Here is a 16,724-nt window from a genome sequence, read left to right on the forward strand (position 1 = left end):
TTATGCAGAGACGGGACCTGGCTGGAAAAAGTGATGGAGGTCTGCGCTGGATGAAGAAGAAAAATGTACATCTCTGGCACCTGAGGTGAATACACTGGTAGCTGATATGGAGCAGACACTGTGTTGTGAATTTACCTTTTTGGCTCCCTCTAGTGGTTACTAGTGATTTGACTCTGGGAATGTCTGCCATCCCTTGTATGCTCACCTGGGTCGTTAGGTCAGGGGTGTTGCTATATAAGCTCCCTGGACCTTCAGTTCAATGCCTGGCATCGTTGTAATCAGAGCTAATCTGTTGTGCTCTTGTCTACTGATCCTGGTTCCTGCTAGATTAAGCTAAGTCTGCTTTCTTGCTTTTTGCTATTTGTTTTTGTTTGCATTTTTGTCCAGCTTGTACATAATCTGTATCCTTACCTTGCTGGAAGCTCTAGGGAGGCTGGAGTTCTCCCCCCGGGCCGTTAGACGGTTCGGGGGTTCTTGAATTTCCTGTGTGGATTTTGGATAGGGTTTTTGTTGACCATATAAGTTATCTTACTACATTCTGCTATTAGTAAGTGGGCCTCTCTTTGCTAAACCTAGTTCATCTCTGTGTTTGTCATTTCCTCTTACCTCACCGTTATTATTTGTGGGGGGCTTGTATCCAACTTTTGGGGTCTATTCTCTGGAGGCAAGAGAGGTCTTTGTTTTCCTCTTCTAGGGGTAGTTAGTCCTCCGGCTGGCGCGAGACATCTAGCGACCAACGTAGGCATGTTCCCCGGCTACTTCTAGTGTTGGCGTTAGGAGTAGATATATGGTCAACCCAGTTACCACTGCCCTATGAGCTGGATTTTTGTACTTCGCAGACTTACTTGTTCCTCTGAGACCCTCGCCATTGGGGTCATAACAGTTTGCCAGGCCAGTATTAAATGTTAAATGCATTGCAGAAGCGGGATTATAAGAAAGAAAATTCTGAGTTTTTTTTTCTCTTTCTCATTTTTTTTTCTTTTCCCCTTTACCTCTGAGTGGCTTGTGTTTGCTGCAGACATGAATGTCCAGACCTTGATTACAGGTGTGGACCAGCTTACTGCTCGTGTACAGGGCATACAAGATTATGTTATCAGAAATTCTATGTCAGAACCTAAGATACCGATTCCTGAACTGTTTTCCGGAGACCGATTTAAATTTAGAAATTTCAGGAATAATTGTAAATTGTTTTTGTCCCTGAGACCCTGTTCATCTGGAGACTCCGCTCAGCAAGTGAAAATTGTTATTTCTTTTTTACGGGGCGACCCTCAGGATTGGGCCTTCTCGCTGGCGCCAGGAGATCCGGCATTGGCTGATATTGATGCGTTTTTTCTGGCGCTCGGTTTGCTTTATGAGGAACCCAATCTTGAGATTCAGGCAGAAAAAGCCTTGCTGGCTATGTCTCAGGGCCAGGACGAGGCTGAAGTGTATTGCCAAAAATTTCGGAAATGGTCCGTGCTGACCCAGTGGAACGAGTGTGCATTGGCTGCAAATTTCAGAAATGGCCTTTCTGAAGCCATTAAGAATGTGATGGTGGGTTTTCCCATTCCCACAGGTCTGAATGATTCCATGGCCCTGGCAATTCAAATCGACCGGCGGTTGCGGGAGCGCAAAACCGCAAATTCCCTCATGGTGTTGTCTGAACAGGCACCTGATTTAATGCAATGTGATAGAATCCTGACTAGAAATGAGCGGAAAATTCATAGACGCCAGAATGGCTTGTGTTACTACTGTGGGGATTCTACACATGCTATCTCAGCATGCTCTAAACGTCTTACTAGGGTTGTCAGTCCTGTCGCCATTGGTAATTTGCAACCTAAATTTATTCTATCTGTAACTTTGATTTGCTCACTGTCATCGTATCCTGTCATGGCGTTTGTAGACTCAGGTGCTGCCCTGAGTCTGATGGATCTGTCATTTGCCAAGCGCTGCGGTTTTGTTCTGGAGCCATTAGAAAATCCTATCCCTCTTAGGGGTATTGATGCTACGCCTTTGGCAAAAAATAAACCGCAGTTTTGGACACAGGTTACCATGTGCATGACTCCCGAACATCGGGAGGTGATACGTTTTCTTGTTCTGCATAAGATGCATGATTTGGTTGTTTTGGGTTTGCCATGGTTACAGACCCATAATCCAGTCTTGGACTGGAAGGCAATGTCGGTGTCAAGTTGGGGCTGCCATGGAATTCATGGAGATTCCCTGCCCTTGTCTATTGCTTCTTCTACGCCCTCGGAAGTTCCGGCGTATTTGTCTGATTATCAGGATGTCTTCAGCGAGTCTAAGTCTAGTGCACTGCCTCCTCATAGGGAATGTGACTGTGCAATAGATTTGATTCCTGGCAGTAAGTTTCCTAAGGGGAGACTGTTTAATTTGTCGGTACCTGAACATACCGCGATGCGTTCATATATCAAGGAGTCTCTTGAGAAGGGGCATATCCGTCCTTCTTCTTCCCCTCTTGGTGTGGGATTCTTTTTTGTGGCCAAAAAGGACGGATCTTTGAGGCCTTGTATTGACTATCGGCTTTTAAACAAGATCACTGTCAAATTTCAGTATCCTTTACCGCTGTTGTCAGACTTGTTTGCCCGGATTAAAGGTGCCAAGTGGTTCACCAAGATAGACCTTCGTGGTGCGTACAACCTTGTGCGCATTAAGCAAGGCGATGAATGGAAAACCGCATTCAATACGCCCGAAGGTCATTTTGAGTACTTGGTGATGCCATTTGGGCTCTCTAATGCACCTTCAGTTTTTCAGTCCTTCATGCATGACATTTTCCGGAAGTATCTGGATAAATTTTTGATTGTTTATCTGGATGATATTCTGGTTTTTTCTGATGATTGGGACTCACATGTGGAGCAGGTCAGGATGGTTTTTAAGATTTTGCGTGAAAATTCTTTGTTTGTTAAAAGCTCAAAGTGTCTCTTTGGTGTACAGAGGGTTCCCTTTTTGGGGTTCATTTTTTCCCCTTCTGCTGTGGAGATGGACCCAGTCAAGGTCCGAGCTATTCATGATTGGACTCAACCCTCGTCAGTTAAGAGTCTTCAGAAGTTCTTGGGTTTTGCTAACTTTTACCGTCGTTTTATCGCAAATTTTTCTAGCGTTGTTAAACCATTGACGGATATGACCAAGAAAGGCTCTGATGTAGCTAACTGGGCTCCTGCTGCCGTGGAGGCTTTCCAGGAGTTGAAACGCCGGTTTACTTCGGCGCCTGTTTTGTGCCAACCTGACACCTCACTTCCCTTTCAGGTGGAGGTGGATGCTTCGGAGATTGGGGCAGGGGCCGTTTTGTCGCAGAGAGGCACTGGTTGCTCTACTATGAGACCTTGTGCCTTTTTCTCCAGGAAGTTTTCGCTGGCAGAGCGAAATTATGATGTGGGCAATCGGGAGTTGTTGGCCATGAAGTGGGCATTTGAGGAGTGGCGTCATTGGCTCGAGGGTGCTAAGCATCGTGTGGTGGTCTTGACTGATCACAAAAATCTGATGTATCTCGAGTCTGCTAAACGCCTGAATCCTAGACAGGCCCGCTGGTCATTGTTTTTCTCCCGTTTTGACTTTGTGGTCTCGTATTTACCAGGTTCTAAGAATGTGAAGGCCGATGCTCTGTCTAGGAGCTTTGTGCCTGATGCTCCTGGAGTCGCTGAACCTGTGGGTATTCTTAAGGAAGGAGTTATCTTGTCAGCTATTTCTCCTGATCTGCGGCATGTGTTGCAGAGATTTCAGGCTGGTAGGCCTGACTCTTGTCCATCTGACAGATTGTTTGTGCCTGCTAAATGGACCAGCAGAGTCATTTCCGAGGTTCATTCCTCAGTGTTGGCAGGGCACCCGGGAATTTTTGGCACCAGAGATCTGGTGGCCAGGTCCTTTTGGTGGCCTTCCTTGTCAAGGGATGTGCGGTCATTTGTGCAGTCCTGTGGAACTTGTGCTCGAGCTAAGCCTTGCTGTTCTCGTGCCAGCGGGTTGCTCTTGCCCTTGCCTGTCCCGAAGAGACCTTGGACACACATCTCTATGGATTTCATTTCTGATCTTCCGGTGTCTCAGGGCATGTCTGTCATCTGGGTGATATGTGATCGTTTCTCCAAGATGGTCCATTTGGTTCCTTTGCCTAAGCTGCCCTCCTCTTCTGATCTGGTTCCTGTGTTCTTCCAGAACGTGGTTCGTTTGCACGGCATTCCTGAGAATATTGTGTCGGACAGAGGATCCCAGTTTGTTTCCAGGTTCTGGCGATCCTTTTGTGGTAGGATGGGCATTGATTTGTCGTTTTCGTCCGCTTTTCATCCCCAGACTAACGGACAAACGGAGCGAACTAATCAGACTCTGGAGGCTTATTTGAGGTGTTTTGTCTCTTCTGATCAGGATGATTGGGTGACCTTCTTGCCGTTGGCTGAATTTGCCCTTAATAATCGGGCTAGCTCCGCCACCTTGGTTTCGCCATTTTTCTGCAACTCTGGTTTCCATCCTCGTTTTTCCTCGGGACATGTGGAGCCTTCTGACTGTCCTGGGGTGGATTCTGTGGTGGATAGGTTGCAGCGGATCTGGAGTCATGTGGTGGACAACTTGAAGTTGTCACAGGAGAAGGCTCAGCGTTTTGCCAACCGCCACCGCGGTGTGGGTCCCCGACTTCGCGTTGGGGATTTGGTATGGCTGTCTTCTCGATTTGTTCCTATGAAGGTCTCCTCTCCCAAATTTAAGCCTCGCTTCATTGGTCCTTACAAGATATTGGAAATCCTTAATCCTGTATCCTTTCGCCTGGATCTTCCGGTGTCGTTTGCCATTCACAACGTATTTCATAGGTCCTTGTTGCGGCGGTACGTTGTGCCTGTGGTCCCTTCTGCTGAGCCTCCTGCTCCGGTGTTGGTTGAGGGCGAGTTGGAGTACGTGGTGGAGAAGATCTTAGATTCTCGTCTCTCCAGGCGGAGGCTTCAGTACCTGGTCAAGTGGAAGGGCTATGGTCAGGAGGATAATTCCTGGGTGGTCGCCTCTGATGTGCATGCGGCCGATTTGGTTCGTGCCTTTCACACCGCTCATCCTGATCGCCCTGGTGGTCTTGGTGAGGGTTCTGTGACCCCTCACTAAGGGGGGGGTACTGTTGTGAATTTACCTTTTTGGCTCCCTCTAGTGGTTACTAGTGATTTGACTCTGGGAATGTCTGCCATCCCTTGTATGCTCACCTGGGTCGTTAGGTCAGGGGTGTTGCTATATAAGCTCCCTGGACCTTCAGTTCAATGCCTGGCATCGTTGTAATCAGAGCTAATCTGTTGTGCTCTTGTCTACTGATCCTGGTTCCTGCTAGATTAAGCTAAGTCTGCTTTCTTGCTTTTTGCTATTTGTTTTTGTTTGCATTTTTGTCCAGCTTGTACATAATCTGTATCCTTACCTTGCTGGAAGCTCTAGGGAGGCTGGAGTTCTCCCCCCGGGCCGTTAGACGGTACGGGGGTTCTTGAATTTCCAGTGTGGATTTTGGATAGGGTTTTTGTTGACCATATAAGTTATCTTACTACATTCTGCTATTAGTAAGTGGGCCTCTCTTTGCTAAACCTAGTTCATCTCTGTGTTTGTCATTTCCTCTTACCTCACCGTTATTATTTGTGGGGGGCTTGTATCCAACTTTTGGGGTCTATTCTCTGGAGGCAAGAGAGGTCTTTGTTTTCCTCTTCTAGGGTAGTTAGTCCTCCGGCTGGCGCGAGACATCTAGCGACCAACGTAGGCATGTTCCCCGGCTACTTCTAGTGTTGGCGTTAGGAGTAGATATATGGTCAACCCAGTTACCACTGCCCTATGAGCTGGATTTTTGTACTTCGCAGACTTACTTGTTCCTCTGAGAACCTCGCCATTGGGGTCATAACACACTGGCACTGGAGGAGAATCCACTGGCAACTGAGGTCCATACATTTGCAGCTGAGATGGAGCAGCCACAGGCACCTTAGATGAATACACTGGTAGCTGAGGTGAATGCACTGATACCTGAGGTGAAACACTGGTAGCTGAGGTGAATGCACTGGCACCTGAGGTGAATGCACTGGTACCGGAGGTGAAACACTGGTATCTGAGGTGAATACACTGGCAACTGATGTTAATATACTGATTGCTGAGATGGAGCAGCCACTTGCACCTGAGGTAAATACACTGGTACCTGAGATGCATGCACTGTCACATGTGGTGAATACAATGGTAGCTGAGATGGAGCAGCCACTGGCACCTGAGATGGATATATTGGCACCTGAGGTGAATGCACTGGCACCTGAGATGAATACTCTGGCACCTGAGGTGAATGCACTGGCACATGAGATGAATGCACTGGTAGCTGAGATGGAGCAGCCACTGGCACCTGAGATGAATATACTGGCACATAAGGTGAATACACTGGCAGTTGAGATGGAGCAGAACTGGCACCTGAGTTGAATATACTAGCACCTGAGGTGAAAACACCGGCACCTGAGGTGAATGCACTGTTACATGAGGTGAATACTGTGAAGAGCGGAACAAAAATGGTTACCTCAATGAACCAAAAAGAATTTGTGATCAATATTGACCTGTCCATTCAAGGACATTTTATCTATAGTGTGAAATCCTATTTTTTGTTTGTGAAACTGCCACTTAGGCGAAACTGTACTGTTTTGTTTGTTGTGAAACTATCACATAGCCGAAACTGTTTTTTTTGTCTTCTCTTTTCTCTCTTTGTTTAAACAAGCAAAACTTGTATAACCACTGAAACTACCTGTACAACTATATAAAGAGGGGATAGCACCTTGAAGGCAGGCGTGCTTCAAAGGCTTCCCAGTGATATACTATACGAGACGTGTCTTGTGTATTATTTCTGGTGATTCCCCACTTCCAAAGGCTGCTCCGACTGAGTGTGGTCCCGACATTTCCTGGCGCCTGAACAGGGACCCGAGGTCTGTGTACTCCTTCAAGAACACCGGCAGAATACGAACGAAAAGAGAATCTGGGATAATGGACGGCAGATGAATAAAAACCTGGCCAGGTAAGAGACACTGTTAGATCTCTTATATCTGCCCTGCACTGTCCGTAAGATTTTCTGTGTCATGTCCTTTAGCGGGTAGTTCTAGTAGAGGAGGATACCTATAGCTCGGGTTCTTGAACTACTTAGGAATTGACCACCTCACGGAGTACGGCATTGAATGAGAGTGAATGTGAATAGAAGGTGTGTGGAAGTTGGGAATAGCCCTATAAGCCGCCCAGGGTGTTGAAACAGAAGAAGTGACTGTCCCACTGGGCAACGTGGTTGCGTCCTTTCGGGGAGACCTCCGCGCCTATGTTCAATCTCTGATCCTGTCTTTGACGAAAACCTGGTGACGGATAAGTGTATGATAGTATGAGCCCAGGACAGATAAATTAGCCTGGGACAAGATACGTTGTATTTTGATCCTCTGTCTGGTTGCATTTGTGTTGTTTGCTATAGGTGTAGGAATCAGGATTTTCTTACATCAACACGGTACGCAGAAGCCGTTAAACATCCTAGCTCCTTAGGAAGAAGGTAACGAGGTATTCTCATACCCAAACGCCACCTAGGGCAAGAAAAGAAAAAAGCTCAGGATAAGAAAATGGGGAATAAGCAAACAAAGTCGGAACCAGAAGAATTAGATATCTATACTATCATAAAGGAGAGAAGTGGTGAAGATGCCACTAAGGGGCTGAGAAAGATTTTTAGTAAGTTTGGAGTTACTAAGGCAGAAGCCTTTAGTAGAAAAAAAATGGGAAGGAATTCAGGGAAAAAAAAAGGCATAATCAGAGACAAGAAATGGATAGATCAGATCCAAGCGTTGATTGATGTCTCTAGGGTAGCAGAAAAAGAGGGATGGACATATAATCAACAGAATAAAAAGTGGTGTATTAGACCCGCAGGCTATGGAGAAAAACAAAATGTGGAATATAAGAACACCCCACCCCCATACCTTAACCCACATGCCCCATCTTTTCTCCAAACACCACCTCAAAGTTTAGGCGGACCAGGAGGATGGGTATGTCCGCACTGTGGACAACAAAATCCAGACTGGAGAAATGATTGCCTAGCCTGTGGTACACCTAGACATGGCGCTGTACTTGCCCCTGTTAGGGTAGTACCAAGACCCTTTAGGGAACCTGGTGCTGACGGAGTAATGGGAACTAGATATCACCAAACTCGACAATATTTCCCTTGGTCCCCCGCTGAAGGCATGTCTCTCTTGCATAACGCACCAGATCCCACCCAGTGTCCAGTTAGATTTGCACAATATATACAGCAAATTATGCAGACTCACGCTGGAGTTTGGGCAGATGGAGAAGAATTATGTAGAATGAAAATGACTCCTGGACTCTTCCAGGAGCTATTAGCAAATCTACAGGTACATAGGCCCCAGGCAGGAGATGGTGCCTTACAAACGATAGAATCAGGTACGCAATTTGTAGATCACTTAATGGTTTTCATGAGGGAAAAACAGAGGCAGAGAGGAACAACGGGAGTGGTGGCTCAGAAATCTGGACAATCAGTAGACGAATGTTATCTAAGTGTAGAAAATAATTTCAGAGATGAAGGCATGGATCTAACCGCTTCAGGAATGATGAGGTTAGTTACAAAAACCTTTATAGATGGATTGTCTCCAAAAGTGAAGGAAAAGCTTAAGGCCGCAACCCCTGATTGGAGAACCTTGGAAGACCCACACCTGGCTAGACAGAAAGCTGTAGGGATAGAAATGGACTTAAGAGAAAATTCTAAGCCAGTAAGAATTGCACAGGCTAATACTGGCTCTGCTAATCAAAAGTTTACTTGTCATTACTGTAAGAAGCCAGGACATTTCCAAAGGGAATGTAGGAAGAGAAAAGCAGATATAGATTCAGGAACCTTTGTACCCAAAAATAGGATAAATAACCCAGCGCCTGATCAAACAGACAGCTCAGAATGACTGAAGGTTATGCAGGTCTCTCTTCCTTCTAGAAGACCAATAATACAAGTTGAGGTTGAGGGTAAAAATGTACCTTTTCTGATAGATACGGGAGCAACATCCTCCATTTTAAATCAAGACTTTTTACCATATCCTGACAATATATCCTCAAAGGTAACATATGCAGAAGGGTATGATGGTAAAATTCAGGCGTTGCCCTTTACAAAACCTTTAAATGTGAGCTTTGGCCCTAAAACCTTTGTATCCAAATTTTTATTTGCTAAAGGTGCACCTACCTGCTTGCTGGGTACTGATGTCTTAAGTAAAATGCACGCAAACATCCATTTTAGAGAAAATGGCACAGTTATGCTGACCATCCCTGAAGATGCAGAAACTCTGGAACAATATGTTAGAATACAGGCAATGGAGGATTTTCCCGAAATTTACACTCAACAAGCAAAAATTGACTTGTCTCGGGTTCCTGACAGCCTATGGGCAAAAGGAGACACTGATGTAGGATTCTTATCAGTAGCTCCTATACTGTTAGAAACTGCCCCGGGAACCATTTTACCTCAGCTTAGGCAATACCCCATCAGCGCCCAGCAAGAACTGGCGATTTCTCAACAAATTCAGGATTATGTGTTACAAGGTGTTTTGGTAGAAATCAGGTCACCCGCCAATACACCCTTATATCCTGTTAAAAAGAAAGTTTCCTCCAAAGAAACTATGGTGAAATATCGCATGGTGCACGACCTACGGGAAATCAATAAGGTTTTGGCACCGGTCACCCCTGTGGTACCGAATCCTCATACCTTACTGTCTCAAATTCCCAGCACTGCTGCATATTTTACGGTAATTGACTTATCAAACGCATTTTTTTCTGTGCCACTACATAAGAACTGTTGGCATTTGTTTGCCTTTACATTCAAGGGTAAACAATTAGCATGGACAAGATTGCCACAAGGTATGGTACACTCACCAACTTTGTACTCTGAAGCAATGCAGACCGTGCTGAAAAATTTCACCCCAGAACCAGGAGTAGTCATTCTACAGTATGTAGATGACTTACTTATTTGTTGCCCTGATGAGCAGACGGCAGTTACCTCAACTGTTAATTTCTTAATTTTCCTAGCGCAAGAAGGCTGTAAAGTAAATAGACAGAAACTCCAGGCTTGTCAACAAACAGTCGTGTTCTTAGGTCACTGCATATCACAGGGCATCAGACACCTCACACCTCAACGTACGGAAGCCATACGTAACATGCTTGAACCCAGGAATCACAAACAGCTGCGTGCTTTCCTGGGTATTGTTTCACACTGTAGACAGTGGATCATACATGCAAGTCAACTCATGCAGTCTTTATATGACTGTATTGCCAACACGCCATATTCACTCAGTAAAGAGGCTAAACAGTCATTTTCCTTTTTGAAAACAGCACTGGTATCAGCTCCGGCTTTGGGACTCCCAGACTACACTAAACCTTTTCAATTGATGGCAGCTGAGATATCCTCACATGCTACAGGGGTGCTCACACAAAAACATGGAAACAAACAGAGACCTGTGGCATACATATCAGCTCATCTGGACCCTGTAGCTAGAGCCGCACCTTCTTGTGTAAGAGTAGTAGCCGCAATTTCACTGTTATTAGATAAAGCTTCTGAGATTGTTCTTGATCACCCACTTCTAGTTCAGACCACTCATGATGTACATGGCATTCTTAACCAGGTCCAACCTAAACATATTTCAATGGCCAGACACCTCCGTCTCCAATGTTCCCTACTACTGCCGCCCAACATTTCCTTTGCCAGGGTTCAGACTCTTAGGGTACCGTCACACAGTGAAATTTTCATCGCTACGACGGCACGATCTGTGACGTTGCAGCGTCGCATGAGAATCGCTCCAGCATCGTATACTGCGGTCACACTTTGCAATGCACGGCGCTGGAGCGATAATTTCGTGACGTATTTGCGATGTAGAAGTCGTATGGGACAGTCGTACTGGTCATGTCACACCAGACAATTCAGAGACGATTCAGAGCACTTAATTGAATTATCTGTGCGTGACGTTCACTAGGGGCGTGTTGTGCTGCTACAGAGTGTGTGCTGATAGGCCATAGGTTATGTGCACACAATTGGCTGGAAAATTTGTCACCTGAGCGTTATTGTTCCCGACACCTCTTCACAATTTTAAAAATTTATTCTTCAGTTTGTACTTGCACAGTTGGTGGACCTGGACGTCGCATTTTGTGTTTCCCAGGCCATTCCACACTTGGCACCGCAGTTTTCCAGAGCGTTCCACCCTTGGCACCGCAGTTACCAGAGCATTCCACACTTGGTACCACAGCTTCGAGGTATGAAAGGACCGCTTGGGCGTAGTGGATGGAGCGATGTAAGGTCGGCATGAGCGCCTCGTGCTCGACGCTGAAGCGATGCGGATGGTACGCTGTTGTGGGGGGTGGGCTAGAGCGAGGCGGATGGAACAATGTATGTTCGGCATGAGCGCCTCGTGCTCGACGCTGAAGCGATGCGGATGGTACGCTGTTGTGGGGGGTGGGCAGCAGCGTGGCGGATGGAACAATGTATGGTCAGCATGAGCAGTTATGGTGGGCTACTGCGTGGCAGATGGAACGATGTATGGGGCATGGCGGGTGGACAGTGCATGCTGTTTTTGGAATAGCGTTTGTATGTCTGCGAACATTTTTGTTTTATATTTTTTTTTTTACATTTTTTAGTTTTTGTCCCCCTATCGCTATTGCTGTTTTACAGTACGCTTTGTGAAATGCTTAACTTGTTATTTTATTGTTATTTTTCAGATGTCTAATCACGTGGAGTTCATCAGGAATTTCATTGAGCTGTACCAGTCTTTTCCCTGCCTCTGGAAGATTAAATCTCCAGAGTATTGCAACAGGGAAAAGAGGAAGCAGGGCTATTCAAAGCTCATCGAATTTTATAACCTCCATGCACCAGAGGAGCAAGCCAATGAAGCAGTCATCAAAAAGAAAATTCAGGCGCTGCGCACTGTGTGGAGGAAGGAGTTAAACAAGGTCCTGCACAGTTCCAAGTCCGGTGCCTCAACCGAAGATGTGTACGTACCAAAACTATGGTACTATGAGCATCTTAATTTTCTGAGGGACCAAGAGGAGCCACGGACCTCGATGTGTTTTAGCTCCTTGGCACCGGTGGAACAGAATACATCTGAGAACCTCGTCTGCCAGGACTCTCCAGGGCAACAAGTAAGTACCTCTTTGCACCATAGCTTCACCAATGTGTCCTATAATTAGATATAATTTATCAGCATTTTCTCTTTTATCCTTCAGATTATACCATCAATTTGAAGTTATAACATTTTCCTGTACAAATAAGTAACCCTGTCACAGTCAAGTTTAATATGGCGAACGTAATAAGTATTAAATGGCGACCTTCATAACCCATTACACCAAAACAAATTGAAAATAGTTTTGCTTCCAGCTGCAGATAAGTATTCTTGGTGACACTATTTTGACCCTAAAATGTGAATCAGGTTCCCCTTGTAGTCAGAACAGTGGAGTGCAAAATAATACATAAATGGGAATGTTAAGAATGATATTACTAATATAATAATATATTACAACATTTTCACATGTATACGAATATATAGTTGGAATGCGGTTAGGGTGGTTTACCTTTTTCTTTTCTGGTTAATAACTTCGTTTTTTATTCTCCCCAGGAGGACAGAGCACAGGACAGTGCATTGGACAGCTCTACGAGTACAATTGTGGAGGCTGCACCTGCGCAGACTGAACTGAGGCAAAGATCAAGGAAGCGTAAAGCCACCTCGGATGTCTCACATGAACTTGTAACCCTTGCCAAACAGGCATTAACGAACAATAGGAGCCCTGCGTTGCAGGGCTTTGGACACTACGTTGTGGACAAACTGGCCAAAATGACTGAGAGACAAAGAACTCTAGCGGAGCGTGTAATTTTTGATGCTGTCAGCAAGGGTTCTGATGGCAGTTTATCTGAGCACGCACGTGTTGTTTGTTCCCCGCCAATGGAGCGGCCAGAGTGTTCCAATTTTAATAGTTGGGCACAGACACCTATACGAAACAATGTACCCGTTTCCCACTTTAGCCCGCCACCCCCCAACTCCTACACGCCAATTCCTTCACACATTGCTTCGCCCATGAGGCATCAAAATTTTAGGATTGAAGATTCGGCGTATCACGAATTGTGATAGTTTGCTTTTATAATGTTATGTATTTTTTGTTACTTTTTAATATAGTTTGTTTAATAAAACCTTTTTCTTGAAGTTCAATCTCGACAGCTTGATTGGTGGGTCTCGATCACATCGACAAAATGGGTCATATAAATATTTTTCTTCCATTTTCAAAGTTGTGTTTATTGAAATGTACATTTTGTTAGTTAAGTTTATATCTGCCCTATTACTGTGCTGTGGATCACATCGATCACGATCACATCGACAAAATGGGTCCACAGCACAGTATTAGGGCAGATATAAACTTAACTAACAAAATGTACATTTCAATAAACACAACTTTGAAAATGGAAGAAAAATATTAATATTTTTTTTAACATTAACAACATAAACTTTACAAAGCGAGATTTTTTTTTTTTTTTTCGTCCTGCCTCCAGCAGTTGGCACAAGGCTCTAACTTTCTGCAACTCCACCATTGCCACATTCTGCTGTTCCTGAATCTGCGCCAGGAGACTGTGTGCAGCTATAACATGATCAATTTTATACATACGATCAATTTTGCATTTAAAAGTCTAATGACTAATGGTGGTGGTGGCCTGTGGTGTTTGGGTAATAAACCATTGTTCTTTCAATGAACATGTTGGAGCCAGCCCTAAAGTCCTACACAAGGCATTGTTTATCAATATACATATGCATAGGTCTGAGACATGATGTCTATCTCCGGACCACTGGCTTTACAATGGAAACCCACAGGAGTTGTGTACATATGTAGATAATGATGGGTCACAAACAGGACAGAGGCTATTCATTCAAGATTTTGACAGTGTACACCTATATCCTCCATTATTGGAAACCCACAGGAGTTGTGTACATATGCATAGGTCTGAGACATGATGTCTATCTCCGGACCACTGGCTTTACAATGGAAACCCACAGGAGTTGTGTACATATGTAGATAATGATGGGTCACAAACAGGACAGAGGCTATTCATTCAAGATTTTGACAGTGTACACCTATATCCTCCATTATTGGAAACCCACAGGAGTTGTGTACATATGCATAGGTCGGAGACATGATGTCTATCTCAGGACCACTGGCTTTACAATGGAAACCCACAGGAGTTGTGTACATATGTAGATAATGATGGGTCACAAACAGGACAGAGGCTATTCACTCAAGATTTTGACAGTGTACACCTATATCCTCCATTATCTCTATGGCCAATATTCATTTAGTATGTAGATGCACCTCTGCCTTATCACTGAAACAAAGGACATCACACAAAAGAACACAGGCCTGACCACCAATATAGCTCACTGATTTCTATGATACGTGCATTAACCATGTTGTGATTGGGATTTGGTTGCAGGTATGCCCCAACCCCCCCCCCCCCCCCCCCCGTATATAAAACATCTCTGGCAGCCATCTTGTGCATCTGGCAAGCGGACGTACAGGATGGAGGCACTTTAGGATGCGTTTTGAAAACTCTTTAGCGCTGTCTTCATTTTTTTTCCCTTTTGTCTGTGCCTTGGCTCGGCTGGCCCAGGCCTGCTCCCCTAGTACATTAAAACATAAGACAAAATAAGGGTAAAAATAACTGTGTTTTAAACTTCAAACGTTTTATTTACTTATTTTTTTGTTTAACCAAAAAATAAATTACATAGTCCCACGGCGGTGGGCTAGCAGTTGGCGCAGCATGCGTCCATGATCTTTAACCTGCTCCTGCAGGCGTGCTGCTGTCTCCTGCAGGCGCGCTGCTGTCCCCTGAAGGCGCGCTGCTGTCCCCTCCAGCCGCCTCTGCTTGGCCAGCAGGTCTCTCACGGTGGTCGCTTCTGTGGATAGAAGAGGTCGGAGAACGGACGGTGATTACTCTGCAAGTACGGCATGTGTGAACATACCCTGAGATTTACTATACACTCAATTTGGTCCTGTCCCAGAGGTCGAGCCCTTTTTTTTTTTTTTCATTCTCGTCGTTGTCAAATGTGACATCCCACCGATAACCCCTCACACTGTCTGTATACTTACGGAGAAGGGACGCCGGTTGGTCATCCCCGGAAGAGGTGGAAGAGCTGCTCACCTCCCATCCCTTCGCTTGTGCACCAGCTGCCGCAGCTAAAAGGAAGCAAATACATATATGGTTAACAGTTGGACACGCTGTGGGGAAGCGCTCGCAGTTTTGGTCACTTACGAAGGGTGGCCTCTGGTGAGAATGCCGCCGACCCGGGGGAGGAAGATGAGTGGCGGAAGGGTGGTGTTGTGGCCTGCGGTGGGGTGGTAGCACGCCTGGTCCTTACAGCGTCTGTAATGTATACAGTATTTCAGCTCCCCTCTAATTTCCCGTATGCAGTAATAAAATTGCAATGAATGATGTTTAACATACGTGATATCCCGGGCTGTGAGCTGCCGCTGGTGGCGGATGAAGGCGTGCCGGCTCTTGCTGATGGCTGTTGCCGGCGCCTTCTCCCTACACAAACATTAAAGAACGGTAATATTCAGACATCAAAAGTACAGGGCTCCAGAATTAATAAAAATACCTATGCAACAGTGGCGGGAAAAAATAGGTGCCAAAATAAATGTTCCCCTCTAATGTCCCGTATGCAGTAATAAAATTGCAAATTGCAATCAATGATGGTTAACATACGTGATGTCCCGGGCTGTGGGCTGCCGCTGGTGGAGGATGCTGGTGCTGGTGGCTGTTGCCGGCGCCATCTCCCTACACAAACATTAAAGAACCTTAATATGTTGACAACAAAAGTACAGGGCTCCAGAATTACCAACAAATACCTAGGCATCATTGGCGGGAAAAGTTAGGAGCCAAATGAAATTTTTAGTCGCCAAATCTACGTACATACCGTATTTTCCGGCGTATAAGACGACTTTTTAACCCCTGAAAATCTTCTTAAAAGTCGGGGGTCGTCTTATACGCCGGGTATCGCCTTGCCGGGTGTATATGGTGGGTGGGGGGGAGTGGGCCTGATGACGACGAGGGGGCGTCTCACAGGAAAGTGAGTATCCCCCATTACCTCATTGTATCACTGCAGCGTGGGGTCTCTGCTGGGAGCGGCGGCGGCTGTGCTGTGGGGCGGCGGCTCCTCTTCTTCAGTGTGGGGCCTCTGTGCTGCTGGGCGGCGGCTTATCTTCAGGCAGTCGGGGCTCCTCCGGTATCTCCTTAAAGCCCGGAGGCCCTGCCGGCAACTCCATCGGTGTAATGCAGTGGCCTCCGGGAACATGGCCGCTGCTCAGATTCAGAGATCTGAATCTGAGCATGCGCCGCCCCCAGCGGCCATTTTCCCGGAGGCCACCGCATAGCAGCAATGGAGCTGTCTCCGGGAAAATGGCCGCTGCTCAGATTCAGATCTCGTCTCCCGAGATCTCGGGACGAGATCTGAATCTGAGCAGCGGCCATGTTCCCGGAGGCCACTGCATTGCACCGATGGAGTTGCCGGCAGGGCCTCCGGGCTTTAAGGAGATACCGGAGGAGCCCCGACTGCCTGAAGATAAGCCGCCGCCGCCCAGCAGCACAGAGGCCCCACACTGAAGAAGAGGAGCCGCCGCACCACAGCACCCACGCGGCACAATGAGGAGCAGCAGCCGCCGCTCCCAGCAGAGACCCCACGCTACAGCGATACAATGAGGTAATGGGGGATACTCAC

General features: G+C 46.1%; 1 protein-coding gene and 1 long non-coding RNA gene across 2 annotated transcripts; one reads left to right on the top strand and one right to left on the bottom strand.

Moving 5' to 3' along the window:
* The first annotated feature begins 11,414 nt into the window (after positions 1-11,414).
* LOC143773670 (uncharacterized) lies at positions 11,415-13,258 on the top strand. Its single transcript, XM_077261054.1, has 2 exons — positions 11,415-12,108; positions 12,193-13,258. The coding sequence occupies exons 1-2, from the start codon at positions 11,689-11,691 to the stop codon at positions 12,208-12,210; spliced, it is 438 nt and encodes a 145-aa protein (XP_077117169.1). The 5' UTR covers positions 11,415-11,688; the 3' UTR covers positions 12,211-13,258.
* Positions 13,259-14,913: 1,655 nt separating this feature from the next.
* LOC143773671 (uncharacterized) lies at positions 14,914-15,774 on the bottom strand. The gene is made up of 3 exons (XR_013215296.1): positions 15,713-15,774; positions 15,452-15,535; positions 14,914-15,370 (listed from the first exon to the last, which is right to left on the bottom strand). It is a non-coding gene; the product is annotated as an uncharacterized LOC143773671 (long non-coding RNA).
* Between the last annotated feature and the right edge of the window lie 950 nt (positions 15,775-16,724).

This window comes from Ranitomeya variabilis, chromosome 5 (assembly GCF_051348905.1).
Source record: "Ranitomeya variabilis isolate aRanVar5 chromosome 5, aRanVar5.hap1, whole genome shotgun sequence".
Taxonomy (NCBI): domain Eukaryota; kingdom Metazoa; phylum Chordata; class Amphibia; order Anura; family Dendrobatidae; genus Ranitomeya; species Ranitomeya variabilis.